The sequence below is a fragment of the Camelus ferus genome, chromosome 4 (genome assembly GCF_009834535.1).
Source record: "Camelus ferus isolate YT-003-E chromosome 4, BCGSAC_Cfer_1.0, whole genome shotgun sequence".
Taxonomy (NCBI): Eukaryota; Metazoa; Chordata; class Mammalia; order Artiodactyla; family Camelidae; genus Camelus; species Camelus ferus.
This window is the reverse complement of record NC_045699.1, coordinates 72,004,090-72,025,035: the sequence shown is the minus strand read 5'-3', so window position 1 is coordinate 72,025,035 and position 20,946 is coordinate 72,004,090. Positions and strand designations below refer to the sequence as shown.

Sequence of the window (20,946 nt, the reverse complement as noted above, 5' to 3'; positions counted from 1 at the left end):
TTGAAAAGCTGATTGGGAGACAAAGTCTGGCTAAGGAACAGGCAATCTCGTCACTATGCGGTGCGGGTTCCCAGGAGAGGAAGAACCGAGTGTCTGGGTCTCGGTGTGGCGTCCCCTGCCCCAAGAGCTTACAGGAGCCCCTTCTGGGGAAGTCAGTGGGCAGGGTCCTGAGCAAGTCCTGGAAGCATAAGGCTCGCCCTAGTTGGGGCATCTGGCACGGCCTGTCGCGAGGGCCATGTACTGGGTGCAGAGGAAGGATGCAGTTTTTTGTGTGGGTACGGACTTCCAGGTTGGGAGTCATTCTCATTTAGGAATTCAGAGGCCTTGTTCCATTGCCACCTTGCTTCCAGGGATGCTGTTGAAATCCAGAGACATTCTGATTTCTGATCATCTGTGTTTGCCGTCTTCCCTTCGTTCTCACGATGTTCTGATGCCTACTGATGTCCCTCGGTATGAATCTCTTCCCGTGTTCAGTCTGGAAGTGCTTATCTTTAAGTTCTAGGAAACTTTCTTTGATTATTTTGTACTTGATTTATTGTCCTTCACTGTCTCTGTCTTTTCTTTCTGGAACTCCTTGTATTCTGGTTGGGACTTCTGGAGTGGTTCTCTGCTTTTCTTTGCTCTCCTGTTTTTTTCTCTCTGCTCTTTTCTTCTATTTCCTGAAGACTTCCTTGTCTTTAGCTCTAATTCTTCTACTATAGTTTTATTTCTACCATCATGTTTTCAACATCTAAGAGCCCGTTTTAGTTCTCTGAATGCTCCTTTTTTATAGTAGCCTGCTTCTGTTTCATGGGTGCAGTCTCTCATGTCTTTGAGAATATTGATCTTTTTTTTTTTACCTTTCCCTCCATCATCTGTTTCCTCTAAACTGCTCTTTTGTTGTTCTTTTCAAAATTGTGAGGCTTTCTGCAAAGATCTGGTACTCTGCTTGTATTTGGGTGAGGAGACCTAGAAGCTCTGCTCACAGGGACGGGACTTGTTGCCTTTGAGCTTCCTTGTGTGTTGATCTGAGCATCTGTTGGAGACACTGATGACAGTTCTGTTTTCCTTTGAGCTGGTCAGACTTTTCCAGAAAAGGGCCTTCTGATCGCTAGTCTGACAAGGGTCTGGCTCCTCCTGGAGAGAAGAGGCTTCTGGTAGGGGGAGGTTAGTGGTCTTGGCGTTTAGAGTGCACATAGTCCTCTTCTTTGAGCAGTACTCGTGCCCTCAGCTGTTTCTGGAGTGCCTCAGCCCAGTTGTCCTCTGTGCACCCTCCTCAGAGGACAGTCCAGATTTCTGGTGAGGAAAGGGCTGCTGCCGGGGAGTGTAGAGTCAGGGAAGGATCTCAGATAGTGTTGGCTCTGCCCCCCTGACTTCAGCTGCCCTCACCTACCTGTCACTCATGTCCAGTTCCTGAAGTACTTGATGTAAAATTCTGTAGCTTTTTAAGAATTCCACAGCGTGAGTCAGGCTGACTTTTAGCTTTGTTACATTGGCAGCTTAGGATTCTGCTTTCTTGGATTCACTAAGTCAGTCCCCACTTGCCTGTCTGCTTTCCAGTTTCAAAAATTTGTGGTGCTATTCTGTTTTCTCACTCTTTTCTTTTTTGTGCATTTATGTTTAGAAGGGAGCAAACACGTCTTTACTCTGGACTTGGTGGGGTTTGGGGAGATTGTGCAGCTTGATGCTGTGTTAACTCAGAAGCCTAAGGGTCGTCTTACAGAGCCTCACTCACAGCGGGTGGACAGTTGTCTGGCCTTTGAAGGAAGCTCTAACACAAAAGACAAGAGACCAGTGTAAAGAGGAGAAAAAGGAGCTAGAAAGAAACAATGACAGTACAGAGAGCAGAAGAAAATGTCTACAGCAGCCACAGAGATGAGGCATTTGTGTGTATATAAAGGTCACAGTGCCACAGAGGGGTACAGTCGGACTAAAGAAAGCACTGCTGAAAATTAAAAATGATAGCCAAAATAAACATTTCAGTAAAAGAATTAGAAGATCTAGTTGAGAATATCTCAGAAAGCAGGATCAAAGAATAGAGATGAGTAATACGAGAGAAAGAAGAAATTTAAAATAATCAGTCCAGAAAGTCCAACATCCAATAAAAAAAAATTTTTTTTTTTAAAGGGAGGAGAAAACTTTGGTGGGGAAAAAACTGTGAAAGAAATAATAGAAGAAAATTTCCCATATGAGTACGAATAATACAAGAAAATACAACAACACAAGAGTTGAAGGACATGAGTTTCCAGATTGAAGGGGCTTACCTAGTGCCCAGCTCAGTCAATGCTGCCAAGCCTCAATATTGTGAAATTCCAAAACAGTAAGGATCAGAAATCAGAATGAGGCTAGCTTCTGGGAAACCTTCAAAATTGAGAGGAAAAGGTTTTCAACTTAGAATTCTTTACCCAGCCAATCTGCCTATCAAGTATGATGCAGTTTTAGATATGCAAGGACTGAAATTTACCTCCCATGTACCCTGCCTCAGTGAACCGCTGGAGCATGGGTTCCACCAAAACGAAAATAAAATCGAGGAAGACCCAGAGCCAGGAAATGGGGGGCCCGACTGAGGCTCTCGGTCAGGGGAAGTCTCAGCATGACAGTGTGTAGCAGTGCTGAGGACGGCCAGTGGGAGGGGCTCCAGCAGGGGGCGCCTTAGGAGAGGGTGAGTAATCCCCGTGGACCGTTCGCTTTTCGTTGTGTGAAATTGTGCTGGGCGTTGTTTCCGAGCTGTTAGAGTCAGTTTAGGAAGGATTAGTAATAGGTACAGAGAAGACTGAGGAGGAGAAACAGAAACATTTAAACTCCAGGACAAACGTAATTGAACAGACTGGAAATATTAATCGTATACTTTGTGGCTCGGCCAGGAGTAGCCCTCACCTAGTCGTTACAATTAATTGTCCAAAGTCAGTTTTGAAACAAACAAAAAACCAACGATGTGCTTATTTTGAGAGCGTTGGGGAGGAGGGAAAAGGGTACATGGAAGTGACCTAAATCCTCACCTACCATGGAGATGTAAACACTTGGCGCCTGAGATTCATACATCAGGAAATTGAAGGCCTAGAAATACGGAGGTAGGGCAACAGTTTAGGGAGCAAAATTGGAAGCAGCTGCCAGTGGTGGAGGGGGGTCGTGGGAGGCGCCTTTTAATACTATGCTGCCTTTTTAAACTGTCGTATTTCATTGAATCTAAGATGCAATTGAACACAGAATGAACTTGCATTTTATGTACATCAGAGAAAAAAAATGCCAAATATACCAACACCCAACTGATTAGACTTCCCAGTTTCAGAGAGATTAAAATATGAAAAGTCTCATTCAGAATCAAGGAAATCTTGTAAATACATGCTACTTTGATTAGAATTAAACCTTTACATTTCTGCTTTGACTGTCACTTTCCTCTCTGAGATCAGTCTTCCTATGTGTGCATGTGTGTCTGGGCTCTTGCTCCCCCTCGATCACTTTCCAGCCGTGCTGAGAACGCACAGGACACCACTGCCCAGGCCCAGGCGGCACAGGCCGCCGGAACCAGCGTGGTGACCGGAGATGTGGTGCTGGTGCTCACAGGCTTTCCCTGCAGGGAAGCTGCCTCTCCTGCTCCCCACGCCCTGGCTCTTGCACTCTGTGTTTAATACCGCGTGTTCAGCGTCTGAGATTCAGGGCTGAGCGCTCTGGAACAGTTGTGGAGCGCCAGCTGCTTCATCGGGGTGGGCCCGTGGAGCTGCCGGGCTGTCTTACTGTAAACTTCGGAGCGTGCAGATGAAAATCTCTGCTGGGTTACTAATTACTTAGGAGCATGTACAGTGAAATTATGTTGTCTAGAAGAAAGTGTATACTCGAGCAGGTCGTGTTGTGTTAATTATTAGGGCTTTGTAGAACATTTGGCAAATACTGAAAGGTGAAGGAGGAAGAGAAACATCACCTGGAACCAGAGTTCTTTTAATTCGAATTCTTAGTGTGGTCAGACCTGTCTGTCTGTGGGCATATCCCTGAGTAGTTTTGTATCTTTTACTCATTTGAGATTATATCCTGAGTGTTTTGAAAGCATAATTTTAAAAATCAACTTTAGTAAGACAATTTACATACAATAAAATCTATCAGTTTTTTTTAAGGTTTGACAAAATTCACAGTCACAATAAAGAACGGTTTGTTGCCCAGAAAGTTTCTCCGTGGTCAGTTCCCCCCTCACACCTGGCCACCACTGATCTGCTGAAAGCGTGCTTTTTCATGTTGGTGGTGTAATTTTTCTTCTGTAGGATTTCTCTCTTTGGTTGGACTTTGGGTTATTTCTTTTCTTCTTTCTATTACAAGCCGTGCTGAGTGTTGTACATCTTGATGTATGTCTGTTTCCATAGGCTAAATCCTCAGCAGTGGGACTCTGGATCACATAGCAGGAATCCTTAGACAGTTCTTTAAATGTCCTCATGGGCCGTCTGTAGGTTTGAGACTTGCTGCACTGTGTTTCTGGTCTGGGAATGGACTAGAATCCTGAGGCTTGGATAGGAGACCTTACCTCGGCTACCTTGCGGTTTTGAGGTCTCCTTGTTCTTTGATTACCTTTGGAGCTTCCCCCTCGTGGCTGCTCTGCATGGTTTGTGTTCTATTTTGAGGCTATACCTAGTCTTTTGTTGATGAAATTTTTGTTTCAGATTAGTTTCTGATAACTTGATATAGCCATTTTAAATAGGGAGAGTATAGTTTTGTAAAATGAATGGTTAATTCTTTATATAGTAATGTTCATTAATACTTGGGCTGGCGTGGTTCTGCCTTGTTCTTTGCTAATCATGGTTCAGTGGTTTGGCAATGGGTTAGCACTCTTTTAAGTGTTTGATGGTTTGAGAAAATGGATTGTAACTTGCATTTCTTGACTTTCATTGCCTTTTGCAGATGGAAGAGATTAGAAACACATGATGTTGTAATAGAATGTGCCAAAATCTCTCTGGACCCTACAGAAGCCTCATATGAAGATGGCTATTCTGTGTCCCACCAAATCTCAGCCCGTTTTCCACATCGTTCAGCCGATGTCACCGCCAGCCCTTATGTTGACACACAGAATAGCTATGGTAAAAAGTGACTTTGGTACTTATCTGCTTTACAACTTTGTCTATGGAAAGCATTGTTTTATTTTTGTTGACTTTCTTTTCCTAGAATCAGACTTAGTTTACCTCTAGGAACTGTTTCCCAAATATTTAAAATTTGTATTTGCCTGCATTTTTCTCCCCATTAATTTAGCCTCCAAGTTTAATTTGCAATCCCACGTCCTCGATATCCTGTGTGATAGCGTGCCTGCAGCCTTGGCATGTGTCTCCAACACTTAACAAATAGAATGGGTTCAAGGATTTGGTTGCTAGGCTCCAGCTCATAAGGGAATCTTTCTACTTTTTCAGATGCCTTTAGTGAGCCTCTGGGCTGTCACACTGACATGGTTTTGAATGAATCTGGACAGTTCAGAATTGGATTCATGTAAAAGTCTTGGCTTATCTGTAGGTAGCACCCGCTGAAGTTGACATATAGGTAGTGCTTTTTCAAGTTATCCTGAAGCTTAACTAGACATCAAACCTTGTGGAACTTTATTTCCAAAGAGTGTAAGAACCTTTTCCCCAAGGGCATTAGGAGTCCCCTCAGACTTTCTAAATATAGAGGAGAAAATACTATCACACAGTCTAGAGGACCGTCATTTTTATCTGAATCATCTAGAGCCACACGCTGACCCGCGAGTTCTTCCCCTTCCGTCGCAGGGCCTGCTGCTTCCACCCCTTACCCCTGCTTCCCGGCTGCCGTCGTCGAACACGCCAGGGCAGCTGCCTCGGACTCTGAGTTCCCCATCCACACGGCTGCTAACTGAGCCGCCACAGGTATGCTGTCAGATAGCGGGCCTGCTTTTTCCCTCTGCCTGCTGCGGCCGCTGACTGTTTGGGTCAGGATTTAGTATATGGTTGGGAAGACCTCACGCTGCTCATTCCAGGAGTTAATTTTAAGAACGCATGATACTTGCAAAGAAAGTTCCTGCTGCCACTTGGGTTTCTCTTAGTTTAGTCTTACAAAATGCAACGTGTCTTTTGATAAATCTTTTAATAAAATGCGTTTTTCTAGCCAAAAAGGCTAAATTTAAGATGGTCATTGGCCCTGGACATGAACCTTGGGAGGCATTGGTGCTCATTCCTCACTGCTGACACGCCTTGTTAACTTCCTAGGCTGCGCTCTGGAGCCCATCTGTGGTTTGTGGGATGACCACTCCTCCAACTTCTCCTGGAAATGTCCCGCCTGAGTTGTCACACCCTTACAGTAAAGTCTTTGGTACAGCTGGTATGTATGTCTTAGATTTGGCATTGGTTTGGGCCTCCCTTTTGTGATAAGGAGCTGTCTCTTAGATCGCATGGTGAGTTTGAGAGCCACTTGCAGTAGTAAGCCTATGTTTAACACAATACAAACCTCTGGAGCTTTCAGAACATATAAAGTGAACCTAAAAAAAAAAGAAAGACTGATCTGGATCCTCAGAAAGTTAACTCTGGCAGCTTTCTTTGCAGTAATAGACTGAAAAAATGGCAGTTTCTAATAGATTAAGTGTGTATGTTCTGCTCTTGTCTCTGGGCAGGTGGAAAAGGAACTCCTCTGGGAACCCCTGCAACCTCCCCTCCTCCAGCCCCACTCTGCCATCCCGATGACTACGTGCACATTTCACTGTCGCAGGCCACAGCCACTGCCCCCAAGAAGGTATGCCCAGGCTGGTCTGCTGCCCCCCTGCCCAGGCACAGTGACTTGCTTGCAGCCCCACTTTGGGAAGCTCATTATGCCAGATATGCCAGAATTTTGACCTAAAATGTAATGGGTTTGAATCAGAACAATTGAAAATAGACTAACCAGTAGCTCTCAGAGTGTGACCTGCTGGCTGGACCCCTGGGGTCCCAAGACCCTTTAAGGGGATGTGCTGGGCCAGAACTGCTTCCGTAGTAATGCTGAGGGGTTGTTTGCCCTCTTCACTGTGTTGGCCTTTGTGCTTGTGGCACAGATGCAGCGGTGGGTAAAGCAGCCGGCCCCTAGTCCAGATCAGGCTCTCCCACGTTGCGAGTTTCTTCCCTCCAGTTTAACGGAAGAAAGGAAAACAACAGCCAGAAAAAAGCAACTTAAGAGTATTCTATAGAAGGAACGCGCACTTTAACACTGTTTATGATAAAGCAGGAACTGCACGTAAAGTACTTGTACTGTGCACCATTGTGTGGTGGTCGCCTCAGGCGCTTGTGCCGTCATTTGAGTTGAGAGCTGGACCAGTTGCTTTTTTCATGGAGCAAAGAACAACTGACTGACAAGCTGGTTGTTCAGACTAGAGTGTTTGGCAGGCAGTTAGCATCTTAAATGACAAACTGAGTCTGTCGCTTCAGGATAAACAGCTGACAGTATTTGTTGCCAGTGATAAAAGGTGAAATTGGAATATTAAAAAACTGGTATCTGCCACCGAGAGCTTGATAGCTTCCCCAGGTCTTTTTTGATGAGGTGGAAAAGCCTTGTGAAGCTTGCTTAATCATTTGAGGTTTTGATATTATGTAACGAGACACTTCAACACCTGGAAGACCTGTGTAACTTGGCGCACCAGGGCTCTGCGTGCCCGATGTGCGCTGTGACAGAGGCATTCAGGGTGCAGGGAAGGCCAGGGGCCTAGCGCAGAGTAAAGAGTAGCTGCTGTGCGGTTTCAGACTCTGGCCTTGAAGAAGGGCCCCTTGTCGAGTCATGGTGCCATAGCGCAGATGGTTATTCGCAGTTATTTAAAAAGTCTGCTTACTTTTGATCGCTACTTATCCACGGAACCTAGAGTCTTCTTTGTATACCTTAGGCAGAGTAACACAGTAGAGCGCGGGCAGACACGAGAATCCAGCTTTCTGCCATGAAGCCAGATATTAAAGAGATTGCTAAAATGTACAACAGCTCCACTCTTCTCACTAAATTCATTTTATCCTTGTTTTGGGAAATATAGTTATTTTTCATAAAAATATGTTATTTATGTTTACACGTATTGGGCTTTTTATTTTTAAGTGAATAAATATTCTAAAAATTATTTGTTAATTTCTAACATAGTAACTATCAATAGATATAACCATATAAACAAAAGTTCTTGGGATTCTCAATTGTTTTTAAGAACATAAAGGCATCCTGCTGGCGGAGGGTGCAGCTCAGTGGTAGAGCGCCTGCCTGGCGTGCACAGGGTCCTGGGTTCAATCCCCAGTACCTCCATTAAAAATAATAATAATAAATAAACCTAATTACCTCCCCCGAACAAAAATTAAAAAAATAAAAATAGAAAGTAAAGGCATCCTGAGACAAAATAGTTTGAGAACCACTTGGCTAAGCTTTAAACTCCTTTGTAATATGCCAAGATTTTAGGTGTTTAGGATATTTCTCTTACATTAGAGAACATGTACACGGTTTTCTTCCTTGTGATGTAAATGGTGCCTGTGTTGTTTCAGGAAGAGAGAGCAGATTCTGCAAGGCCCTGTCTGCATAGACAACACCATCTTCCGAACGACAGAGGATTAGGTAAAATCCCCGGGTAACGGTACAACTTGCTTGAATTTGATGGGTTATATGTGGAAACAAGGAAACTCTGGAACACCGCAAAACCCTGAAGCCCAGAGATAATGAAACATGTAATTAAGTCTAGAAACCAACCTAATAATAGCATCAGAAAAAGCTTTTAAGTACCTGTGTTGTGTGCTGTGGTTTCCTCTGCTCTCTGAGATGTTAAGAATGGAGAATTTTATTTTCTGTGGGGTGATTTTCTGGGTACCTTCAGTTAGATTGCTGTGCTGTTTAGCGCTCTGTGGTTGCTCCGGGAGGGAGCCATTTCCAGCCTTCTCTGTGCGGCAGGAAGGGGCAGTAGGGACCCACCCTGTTACATGAGAGCGGTTTCACAGCAACGAGGGTTACCAGTGTGTTTCTTTGACTTGAGCTGTCTTTGTGTCTTTTTAGAAGAACTATCTGGGAGCAAAGGTTCGGTCACTCTCAGTGATCTCCCAGGGTTTTTAGGTGACCTGGCCTCTGAAGAAGATAGCATTGAGAAGGATAAAGAAGAAGGTAACGCGGGTGGGATCCTGGGCTTGTATGAGACTGCTGCGAGTTGGTAGCGCCCTCATTCTGCCCTGACACTGGGATTTGGTGTCAACCTGCACAGGCTTGCTTGGTGTTTCTTCTTCTGTGGGAGGAAGATGGGAGTGTTCTTCTGGGTCCTGTGCCAGATAAAGGCATGCTACTTTTTATCTGTCCCTCCGGGTAGCACGTGGCAGATGTGGCCCTGCACTGCCTGGCCTTACCGAGGTGACCTGCTTACTCTGGTGTCTCTTTCTCCCTCCCTCCTCAGCGGCAATATCTGAAGAACTGTCTGAGATCACCACGGCCGACGCTGAGCCCCTGGTCCCTCGAGGAGGCTTTGACTCTCCCTTCTACCGGGACAGTCTCCCGGGCTGTCCTCGGAAAACCCATTCGGCCGCCTCTGGTGCTCAGAGCGCCAGTGTGAACCCCGAGCCTTTAAACTCCTCCCTGGACAAGCCTGGGCCTGACACACCAAAGCAAGCCTTTACTCCCATAGACCTGCCCTGTGGAGGCGCCTCTGAGAGCCCTGCCGGGAGCCGGGAGCGCCAGCCTTCTCTGGAGACCAGCATCCTCACTCCCAGCCCTTGTAAAATTCCACCTCAGAGGGGAGTGGGGTTTGGAAGTGGGCAGCCTCCCCCGTACGATCATCTTTTTGAGGTGGCTTTGCCAAAGACTGCCCATCATTTTGTCAGCAAGAAGACCGAGGAACTACTAAAGAAAGCGAAAGGAAACGCAGAGGAAGACTACACGCCCTCTGCCTCCCCGGTGGAGGTGCTGGACAGACTGATACAGCAGGGGGCGGACGCGCACAGCAAGGAGCTGAGCAGGTAGGCCGCTGCGCCCCGGGGGTCCCGTTACTGTGAAGTACGGGAACACCCCTTCACACGCTCACCAGAGGCCCCTGGTTCTCCGTGTTGTCAGAAGCCTCTCCAGCCTGTCGCCTTTTCATATGCAGGATGTGTGTATGCTCTGCATGTGCACGTTAAGGGCGGGTAACTTCTTAGACCACCATTTGAATGAGTGTTTCACCTGTCAGCTGCTCTGTGCCCTGTGCTCTGGGGAAGCGCCAGTGTGTTCGCATTTGCCCTCCGAACACCTAAGGGTGAGACTGTGGTATTCAGATAACACAGGAAGATCGGTCACAGTGTCTCCTCTAGGGACAGACCTGTTGCTGCTCTGTCTTGGGAACAGCTCAGCCGATGCAGGATAAAGCCCTCAGCGCTTCAGTGCGCGCTCAGGGCGGCCTGCCCTGGCTCTCCTCTTGCACGCGTGGGTTGAGGGCCCGTCTGAGACCCTGTTTTCAGCCCGTCCTTTATTACCCTTTTCAAAGGTGATCTTGGGGAGGGGTAAGGGCATCGCTAACCCACAGTGACACCGTCTCCGAACAGGATGTTAGGGAATGTTAGTTTTAATTTTTCTTCTGTGGAATCCCCTGAGGGGGAGTTTGGCAGATTCTGTATGTAATGTTTCAGATCTCTTTTTGAATGAAGTTTAGTGTAATAAACTCAGGTAAATTGCCTGCTTTTTCCTTAACCTTGGGTGACAGTAGCTTCTCAGCAGGGAGCTGCTCCCCATGTATTCCCACAGAGAGGGCTGAGGACAGCTCTGTGTTTGGTCCCTCCGTTCCCGGGAGCGCTGACCAGGGACGCAGGCTGCGGGTGGGCTCGAGTTAGGGCCCCCCCCCCCACGGAGACGTGGGTGTGCTTAGTGGGGGCGTCCGCCGCATCCGTCTGCTGTAAGGCTCCTCCTCTAACCTGGGTGGGCTTCAAGTTTGAGACTTTCTCGTGCCTTCGCGCTTTTGACTACAAGGAAGTGATCTGACGTTAGAAGTCCACATAGGTTTTTCTAGGTAAGATCGGTAACTTTGTTACTCAAAACCTTCCTTCCTAGGTTGTCTTTACCCAGCAAGTCTGTGGACTGGACCCACTTTGGAGGTAAAGTTGCTGCTTCGGCTCTGAATCTGGCCCCGAGGGTCTTGTTTGCTTGTTGCCCTTGAAGGAGGTTCCCTCTAGGAAATACCTCCCTTCCGCTGCTGCTCCAGGCAGGTTATCTGCTTGACTAAGTAGTATCTCACGTATTGCAAAGTCAGCATTGCCTATTTCTGAAAAGTGGCAAGTACCACGTGCTTGAGAGCCGGCTTGCCAGAAGTGCGCACCTCACTGCAGGCTTCCCTAGAAAAGATCCACGTGAGGCCAGTGGTGCTGGGAGAGCTCGTGGGGGGCAGCATACCAGTGAAGCAAGGAAAGGTGTCTTCAGTGTGTGTATGTATGTGTTTCCAGGTTTGTGGGGGAAGTAAACCAAGCTCTGAAAGCGTCCTCCTGCATTGTACCCCTTTGTGTTCCTTTAAAAGGAAGATAGGTGGTAAACACTGCCCCGTCCCCACTTGCCCAGTGAGTGACTGTGTCTGGGAGCCCAGCGGTCGTTTGCACAGTGAGGGTCTTGTTTCTTGAAGAATTGTTTTTTGAAGCTAACAAACCGTGGGCAGGGGCTTGCTTGAAAGATATGTAAAAGGCCTCTCTGCCACCCTCCCTCTGCTTTAAAATCAGGCTCTCCTCCCTCAGATGAGATCCGCACCCTCCGTAACCAGTTGCTTTTACTGCACAACCAGTTACTGTATGAGCGTTTTAAGAGGCAGCAGCACGCGCTCCGGAACCGGCGGCTGCTCCGCAAGGTGATCCGGGCGGCGGCCCTGGAGGAGCGCAACGCCGCCATGGTGAGCGCCCTGCGCCGGGGCTCTTGGTTCCCTGGATTTGGGTCAGTGTGCTGGGTGGGGAGGAGCGGCAGCTGAGTCGAGGTCAGAGCCCTCGATCTGGCTCTGCGCACTCGGGGCAGGTCCCTCAGTCTCTGGGGGTAACGCGTGAATGGCCAGATCTCTGACTTCCCTGCAGCTCTTGGAAGCTGTGGGGACAAGTGATCTTGTTGTGTGTTTGTTGGCCTGTAATTGGCTAAGATGATGACAGAGTCAAAAGATACTTTTGTTTCTCCAAATGTGAAACCAGCTCTCCCGAAGCAGTTTTATGGCAAAACCTTGTAAGGCAGTGAAGCCAGGCAGACCAGGAGATTGACCTGGGCTCTACCGCTCACTACCTTAGGAAAGCAGTTTAGCCCCTGGGAGCCTCTGCTACCCGTTCTGTAAAGTGGGAGTAATAAGAGCAGCATCTGTGTTTAACTGCGGTGGTGAAAAGAAATCACGTTGGCAAGCACTTGCTCAGTGCCGGCGCTGGGCAGGCCTTCAGTGACCTGGGTCAGTACCACGCCCTTACTTCGGTGCTGGTGGTTAGGACTTTTGAAAGTATCGAGTGCAGATTGATCCCTGAGAAAAGTTCTATAAGCAACTTCTGATCCATTTGCTAATGTGGAATTTGGAAACCCTTGACCAAAAGCCAAGCTAGACAGCTGTGAGCTGTCAGACTCTGGGCCTGTGTCATGGCTTCAGAGTAGCTTGTGACTGTGGGTGAAGTGCCTGCAGCATGCGTTGAACTTGAGTGTCACTGCCCATGCTGGAAGGCAGCTAAGTGATGGCATCTTTGGTCTCTGCTAGAAAGACCAGTTGAAGTTACAAGAGAAAGACATCCAAATCTGGAAGGTTAGTCTGCAGAAAGAACAAGCCAGGTACAGTCAGCTTCAGGAGCAGCGAGACACCGTGGTCACCCAGCTCCACAGCCAGATCAGACAGCTTCAGCATGACCGAGAAGAATTCTACAACCAGAGCCAGGAGCTGCAGGTACGAGCGGCAGCACTCAGCACAGTCAGCCAGGAGAGGGCGTGCGGGCGCCCTCTGTCTGAAATCATGGCAGGTAGACTTCACGGCAGGTGCATTTTATTTAGGGCAGAGGGTCCCCAGCTTTCTTGGTTCATAGTTCTCTTAGCATTTCACAGCCAAAAGAAACACCTCGCCGTTCTTACTTAGTAGATCCAAACAATTTAGAATTTACATCCTAACAACTTAGTGCTGTTTGAAAATAATACAGGTACATCTTCTCAATTTTCAATTTCATTTTTAAATGTCCAAAATTACTTTCCAGTGCTTTCTGTGTACCTGTTGGGCACTGCAGAGCGTCTCAGGCCTTGGAATCAGATGAGACATTGATGCGCCCATTTCCTGTTTCACACTGGTTTTCTCGTGGTGATGTTTATCACAGCAACCACCTCAGGCCCAGCTTTGGGAAGATAATCTGTATTCCACAGGGACATGGGACACCTGATACCGAAACAGCTTCCTCCAGCTAGTAGTTCACACGATCACCAACAGGTGTCGCTGTGTTTCCCTCAAAATTTAATAACAGCCCCGCAGCACCCCTGTGAGTTGCTGTGTAGCCCTGGGGCTCTTTGGCGCACAGTTTGGGAGCTGCATATCTAAGGGGTTTTTTGGTTTTGGTTTTTGTTAGTCAGGAACTCAGAAATAAAGTATAACTTACTTTTTAAAACTAAGAAGTTAGTTTTAAGCCTGGTGGCCCGAGGACAGAGCAGCTGAGGGTGCGGCTTTCCCCTTTCCCTGTGGGCCGGTGGCCACATGCACTCGTGGCCTGGCCTGATGGCGCCCTGTCATGTGACAGCATGTCTCTTTGTGTAGACAAAGCTGGTGGACTGCAGGAACATGATTGCGGAGCTGCGCGTGGAGCTGAAGAAGGCCAACAGTAAGGTGTGCCACACCGAGCTGCTGCTCAGCCAGGTTTCGCAGAAGGTAAGAGGCGGGCGGGCTGGGCCTGCGCCCTCCTCCGGGTGGGCACGTGTGTTACCTGGGTGTCTGTGTCAGGGGCTCCCAGCGGGGACTGATGCTGCTCTCCTTCCCCAGGGGACGTTCGGCAATATCTGGAGACATTTTTGGTTGACATTTTTGATGCACTGACGTGGAGCGGGTGGGGCGAGGGTGCTCCTAAACACCGTGTGATGCACAGATGGCCCCGCAGCAGGCGGCTGTCCAGCCCGAGCCCTGCCCTGGGTGTGTCCTGGGAACTCTTTTTTAATACGTTGTTTACATAACTGTGAAGAGTTCGTTTGAGCTGTGTTGTTCCCGTCTTTGGGATCGATTGCACTCTTTATAAATCACTTCTCGAGACCCAGAGGTTTTCCGTGGGGCTTCGTCCCTGGACCTGGCATCCCGGCGGCGGTGGTTGTATACATACCCGTCTTCTCCAGGCTCACTGGCCGGTTTTGACGTGGAGCATTTGCACTCCCTCCCCTTGGCTTAGGGACAGTTTTAAAGTGCATTTCTGTCCACTTTTGTTGCCCTTGGTTGCCTTCCTCCCCAGCAGCCATTGTGGTGTGGCCTTTGAAACCAGGGGAGTTGTTCATACTGCCCTCCCCCTGAAATAGCGTGCTCCTTGCTGGCTCCCCGTTTAATGTCCAGGGCTTTCTAGCTTTGTGCTGTCAGCCCTTTGACCTTGCTCATTTGTGTGTCTTGGTCAGCTCTCAAATAGTGAGTCGGTCCAGCAGCAGATGGAGTTCTTGAACAGGCAGCTGCTGGTTCTTGGGGAGGTCAACGAGCTGTATTTGGAACAGCTGCAGAACAAGCATTCGGACACCACAAAGGTATGTGGGCTCGGGGAGCCACACCCCACCTGGGATGCTCCTAGGACCTAGGCAGTATGTCTGTGGCACACCAAAGAGAATGGCTTTGTGAGTTGTGTCCTGAAAGATGGCGTGGCAGCTTAGTGTCTGTTCCCACCTCTCCTTGGTCTGGCAGCACAGGCACTGCACAGCTGCCACGTGAGCTTGTTTCCCTGGGCGGGCTGCTTCGGAATTAAATCAGGCACGTGTGAAAGCATCTGATAGTACTGGGTGCAGAGTGGGTGATGGAAGTGTTCTCCATCTCTTACCCAAGCCCCCCTTAAAGACAGACAGACGGACAGACAACAGGAAAGGATGGGGAGCCAATTCAGTCTAACATACAGCTCTCAGGGCTGTGGGTATATACTGCTGGACATGCTTTTTTTTTTTTTTTTAACATTTTTTTATTGAGTTATAGTCATTTTACAGTGTTGTGTCAAATTCCAGTGTAGAGCACAATTTTTCAGTTATACATGAACATAGACGTATTCATTGTCACATTTTTTTTCGCTATGAGCTACCACAAGATCCTGCATTTATTTCCCTGTGCTATGCAGTACAATCTTGTTTATCTGCTCTGCATTTTAAAATCCCAGTCTGTCCCTTCCCACCCCCCACCCCCCTGGCAACCCCAAGCTTGTATTCTGTGTCTATGAGTCTGTTTCTGTTTTGTATTTATGTTTGTTTGTTTTAGATTCCACATATGAGCGATCTCATATGGTATTTTTCTCTCTCTTTCTGGCTTCCTTCACTTAGAATGACCTTCTCCAGGAGCATCCATGTTGCTGCAAATGGCGTTATGTTGTTGGTTTTTGTTGCTGAATGGTATTCCATCTTATAAATATACCACAGCTTCTTTATTCAGTCATCTGTCGATGGACATTTGGGCTGTTTCCATGTCTTGGCTATTGTAAATAGTGCTGCTGTGAACATTGGGGTGCAGGTGTCATTTTGAAGTAGGGTTCCTTCTGGATATATGCCCAGGAGCAGGATTCCTGGGTCATATGGTAAGTCTATTCCTAGTCTTTTGAGGAATCTCCATACTGTTTTCCACAGTGGCTTTCCTTGCTTCCCTCTCCCACTCTTAATGATTTAGATGTCTTCTTTTACAATTTTGTGTTTATTCTTTTTGTAATTCATGGCAGTTATCTCCTTTCCAGTTATGAGTTTCTCATTTTTGTAGCATCCTGCTGCTTTTCTATTTAGAGTAGACCTGACAGTTTTTCTTTTAGCATGGGTTTAGTGTTGCTAAACTCTTTTTAGTTTTTGCTTGTCTGTGAAGTTCTTTATCTCTCCTTCTAAAGGGTAGCCTTGCTTTATAAAGTATCCTAGGCTGCATCTTTTTTTCATTCAGGACTTTGAATATATCTTGCCACTCCCTTCTGGCCTGTAGTGTTTGTGTAGAGAAATCAGCTGAGAGCCTTATGGGGGTTCCCTTTTAACTCACTCTTTGTTTTTCTCTTGCTGCCTTTAGGATCATTTCTTTATCCTTGACTCTGGCCATCTTGATTAGGATATGTCTTGGTGTGGGTCTGTTTGGGTTCTTCCTGTTTGGGACTCTCTGAGCCTCCCGTACTTGGGTATCTGATTCCTTCTTTAGGTTTGGGAAGTTTTCAGTCATGATTTCTTCAAATACCTTTTCAATCCCCTTTGTTCTTTCTTCCCCTTCTGGAACCCCCATTATGCGTAGATTGGCACGCTTCATATTATCCCATAGGTCCCTTATATTGTTTTCATTGGTTTTTATTTGTTTTTCTCTCAGCTGTTCTGATTGGGTGCTTTCTGTTGTCCTGTCTAATAGGTCACTTATTCGTTTCTCTGCATTATCTAGCCTGCTTTGCACAGCCTTTAGGTCAGATCTCATCTCAGCAAATGAGTTTACTAATTCTACTTGGTTCTTCTTTATAGCTTCTATTTCAGTTTTGACACATTTTATATCTCTAAACACTATTTCTTTTAGTTCCTTCAGTACTTTGATCACTCCTTTTTTGAAATCTTGATCTAGTAGGCCATCAATGTCTATTTCCTTGATTGTGCTTTCAGGGGATTTCTCTTGATCTTTTAATTGGGAGTGGTTCCTCTGCTTCTTCATATTGCTCATATCTCTCTGGCACTGTGGCTTAAGGAGTATCAGTTATCTAGTTCTCCTGGAGATGGAGTGCTCTTAATGATTTCATGGAGAGGTCTTTGTGTCTTCGCTCTGTTTCACGAACTCAGCTTGCTGTTTCCAGAGGCCCTTTGTTGGCACCCTTGTCTGTGCTGCTCCCAGTGGCTGTCGGCTAGCAGATCGCACCTCCTCCCAACACTGGGTCAGGTGCTGAGCTCTTACCCAGTGGGCTGGCGGGTCACTCCCCCTCTGGATGCCGCAGTCAGGTGCTGCGCTCGGGCGAGGCAGGTGGGTGGATTGCGCCCCCTCCCAGCACCGTGGTCAGGTGCTATGTTCCTGCCAGGAAGGCGGGTGGCCACCCACCCTCTCCTGGCCCCGGTCGCTCCACTGCTCTGTACAGCTGGCCACTCCACCTCGGGTCGGCGCTCCGAAGGCGGGCTCGGGGACGACCCCGGAACCGCCCCACCCCTGCTCCATGCCAAATCCCAGCTCCTTGTTTGTCTTGGCGGCACGAGTTCTCTGAGGTGCCAGGGCAGAAAGATCCTATCTGCCTTGGGCTGTAAACAAGTCTCAGTCCTGCCCAGGAGGTTGCGGAGCCCCTGGGTGCGGATTCAGGTCTCGGCCCCGCCCCTGCCCGGGCGCTGCACACAGGAGGAGATGGCGGCTGTGGCTGTGCCCTGCCTCTCTTCTCGGGAGAAGCGCCGGTGATGGCGCCGCGGGTCTGAGGAGACAGAGGCTACAGCGCCCCTCCCCTCAGGGCACACCAGCCGTATTGCTCTGCTTTTTTCGCAGTTTATGGGGGACCGAGGTTGTTCTGCTCCGTATCCCCTCCCAGCCATGGCGTGCAGCCCCTGTCATCCCCTGGGGCTGCCTCAGTGCAGCCAACCCTGTCCTCCGCCTGGCTCGGGTGGCCTGTCCCAGCCCCAGCTGCCAGCTCGTGTCTTGGGCTGGGTGTCGTGGGGACCCTTTGTGCCCGTTTAACTCAGTTCTGTCGGTCAAGGGGTGCTTGGGGCAGATCTGAGCCTCAGAGGCTCTCGCTCTGTCCCGCTGGCCTCTCCGTTGGAGACGGGGAGACCCAGTGAACAAGTGCCAGTCCTCCTTTGCCGCTCCCTCCCTGCAGGACCAGTCCCGCACTGTTTTGCTTTTTCTTCTTTCTTTTTCCCTTTTCTCCTACCAGAGTTTTGGCGTCTTTGTCTTTTGAAGAGGGCGATGTTCTGTTGGAGTTCGGCAGGTGCTCTGGTTGGCTGAGTGGGTCCATAGATGTGAGTTTTGGTGTATTTATGGGAGAGGGTGAGCTATAAGCATCCTTCTACTCCGCCATCTTGCTTCTCTCCTGTACATGTTTTTTTTTCTTCGAAGCGTTAATGTAACTTCAGGAGATGGTGGTTCAGTCCTGGCAACAAGGCTGGCAGGGGGATGGTCTTACATTAATTAGTGCCTCACCAGTGGTGTGGAGGCAGAAGTTTTATGTCAGTTTATGAATAGCCTCGGGTAACAGTGAATGAGGTGGGAATGGAGTTTTAAGAGTAGCTGCTTAGATGCTTCCTGTCACTAACTTTTCCATCACTCACAGGCTTTCTTTTTAGGATTTCTTGAGCTTGTGCTTTGTAAAGCTTTTTTTCTCTTGGCCAAATGTAGGAGTCAGTCTTAGAACCAGAGGGATGTAATTTCCATCATAGTTACTTGTTATTTCCCAGCTTCTCTCACCTCTGGGGTTCCGGCTCTCTTTAGAAGCGTGTAAATGTGGGGCTTTCTCTAGAAATCAGCTCTCACTAACTTCGGAAGTTTAATGGCTTCAGAAAAAGAAAGAAGGGAAAACAGGCCTCAGGGACTCTAGAACCTCTGAGAAAGCCTGCTTACGTGCACTGCACATACCTCCCGAGAGAGGCATGGACGGGCCGGCCTGAGCACTTGTCCCCCTGGGACCTCTGACAAGCCACCTGCCCTCTCGGGCCTGGTTCCATAGTTCATAAAATGCGCACAGTGATACTGACTGCAACAGTTAGAAGGCCTCCACTTGTAAGCGGCAACAAAAAAAGACTTCACTGGCTTCACCGTAAAGAGTTTCATTATTTCACTCGACAAGATGTCCTGAGGCAGGTGGGTTCCAGGCTGGCCAAATCAGCAGTTCATGGACAGCACCAAGGAGCCCGGTTCTTTCCACTCCTCCGCATGGCCCCACCTGTTGTGTCGACCTTGTCTTTGGGCTGCCCGGGCTCCTGGTTGCAAAGCATGTGCCACAGTTAAAGCTGTCACCGCTGGGTGTCGTGTTGCCCTGTGGAAGAGGAGAGCATCGCTTCCTGCAGGTCTCCCTCATCAAGGAAACCTTTCCCGGGAACTCTACCAGACCTGCCGCCCTTGTTACTGGCCAGGAGTATGTCGTGTGCCGCCCCGAGCCCAGCCGTTGCCTTGAACCTGTCGGGATCTGCCTCCGGCCCTGGAGCTGGGCGTGCTCTTGTCCAGCCAGGCTGGGGAGGAGGAGTGGCGTCCACATTAGGCGGGGAGGGCGGGGAGGGCTGGAAGTTGTTGGGCGTAGCACCTCTCACAGTGGCTGTGAGGGGTAGTGAAAGTGCGCAGATACTTTGATTCTCCCTGGATGACTATCATTTACAACAAAGGTCCAGTTTGTTCACCTAGTCTATGCTGTAGTCTGGAGCCATCAGGCGTAGCTGGCAGCCACATTGTCTGGTCTCAGTTCTGAGCTTAGACCTGTCCTCTTCTGCCCAAGGAAGCGTTGGGCTCGCTGGTCGTCTTCGAGGCAGGGGTGCCTTCGTGGACTCTCATTTCCATGCTCCTTACGGTTTATTATCTTAAAAAGAAAAAACATATTGTGAAGTTTACGTTGCATATGTTTTCCCAAATAAAAAAGCACGCAACACACCTGCAGCACATGCTTGTTAGGAGAGTACCCCCTCCCCCTTCCCTGAGCGCTAGTGTCTGCTCGCTCTGGGTTCTGAGCTGCTTCCTCCGTCAGCGGCAGGCCGTCGTCCTGCAGGACTGGCAGGCCTCGTCGGGGTACCTGGTCTGCAGGTGCTGCTTTGTGGGAGCAAACCTACTCCTTGCTGCGTCTCTAGATTTATCTGGGCTGTTGTTAGAGGAGGGAGAAGAGTAGGAAAGGGGAAGATGGCCAACGGCGCCCCCACGCGGAAGTCGCCGCTGAGTACTGGCGTGTTTTCCTTGGGGTTTTCAGAACGCGTATGTTTACACAGCCGATCAGACTGTTCCCGTGGCTTTGTAGTCTGCTTTTTTATATTTTTGCTGGTACATACAATTTTTAAAAACTTATTAAGTGTAAGAGAGACTTTAATTTACTTAGCTGGTTTTTTGACATTGGACTTAACAGTATTTTTTGTTTTTTGCTCTTCTAAATATACTATGGTGATTATTTTTGCGCCAAAATATCTACTGATGTTTTAAATGATTTCCTAAGGGATAGATTTCAGGCAAGGGTGTCAGTTAATACTTACTGCCAGCACCCTTTCCAGAAAGCTGGCTAGTTTCTGTTTCCACTAAGAGCATACTGATACAGCACCTTTTCAGTGCTTATTTCATTGAGTTTTTGAAATGGATGTGGCATATACCTTTTCTAAAAGTGCTCACTCCAGTTCCCCTTTTTTAGGAAGTAGAAATGATGAAAGCTGCATATCGGAAAGAACTAGAAAAAAATAGAAGCCACGTTCTCCAGCAGAGTCAGAGGCTCGATACCTCTCAGAAACGGATATTGGAACTGGAATCTCATCTGGCCAAGAAAGACCACCTTCTTTTGGAACAGAAAAAATATTTAGAGGATGTCAAGCTCCAGGCAAGGTAACTCTCATCGGGAAAGGCTCGGCTGTGATGCGTTCTGCATCACTGAGGGAGCTTCCCACATTCTGTGTGGTCTGTATCTTTCAGAGGACAGCTGCAGGCCGCAGAGAGCAGGTATGAGGCTCAGAAAAGGATCACCCAGATGTTTGAATTGGAGATCTTAGATTTATATGGCAGGTTGGAGAAAGATGGCCTCCTGAAGAAACTTGAAGAGGAAAAAACAGAAGCAGCTGAAGCAGCAGAAGAAAGGTAGGAGCCAGAGTTGGCCTCCATGGCCTCATCATTACCGCCCCTGACAGAACAGGGTTGTGTCACGTGGTGTCAGAAGCAGCTGTGGCACCGGCTCCGTTCCCCAGAGAGCCCAGCCACCTCTCCACGTTCCTTTTCCCGGTCCCGAATCACTTGATACAGTCATGGAGGCGTTC

At 48.2% G+C, this 20,946-nt stretch overlaps 1 protein-coding gene across 1 annotated transcript in view; it reads left to right on the top strand.

The window, feature by feature from the left end:
• The window catches only part of TSC1 (TSC complex subunit 1), a 49,457-nt gene that overhangs the window by 22,887 nt on the left and 5,624 nt on the right, over positions 1–20,946 (top strand). Inside the window, 15 exon segments of the mRNA XM_032478739.1 lie at positions 4,864–5,039; positions 5,715–5,737; positions 5,739–5,831; positions 6,171–6,282; positions 6,572–6,690; positions 8,436–8,505; positions 8,938–9,042; positions 9,326–9,884; positions 10,948–10,991; positions 11,604–11,770; positions 12,599–12,781; positions 13,631–13,741; positions 14,467–14,589; positions 20,334–20,521; positions 20,609–20,770. Of these exon segments, the coding sequence (XP_032334630.1) occupies positions 4,864–5,039; positions 5,715–5,737; positions 5,739–5,831; positions 6,171–6,282; positions 6,572–6,690; positions 8,436–8,505; positions 8,938–9,042; positions 9,326–9,884; positions 10,948–10,991; positions 11,604–11,770; positions 12,599–12,781; positions 13,631–13,741; positions 14,467–14,589; positions 20,334–20,521; positions 20,609–20,770 (2,235 nt within the window).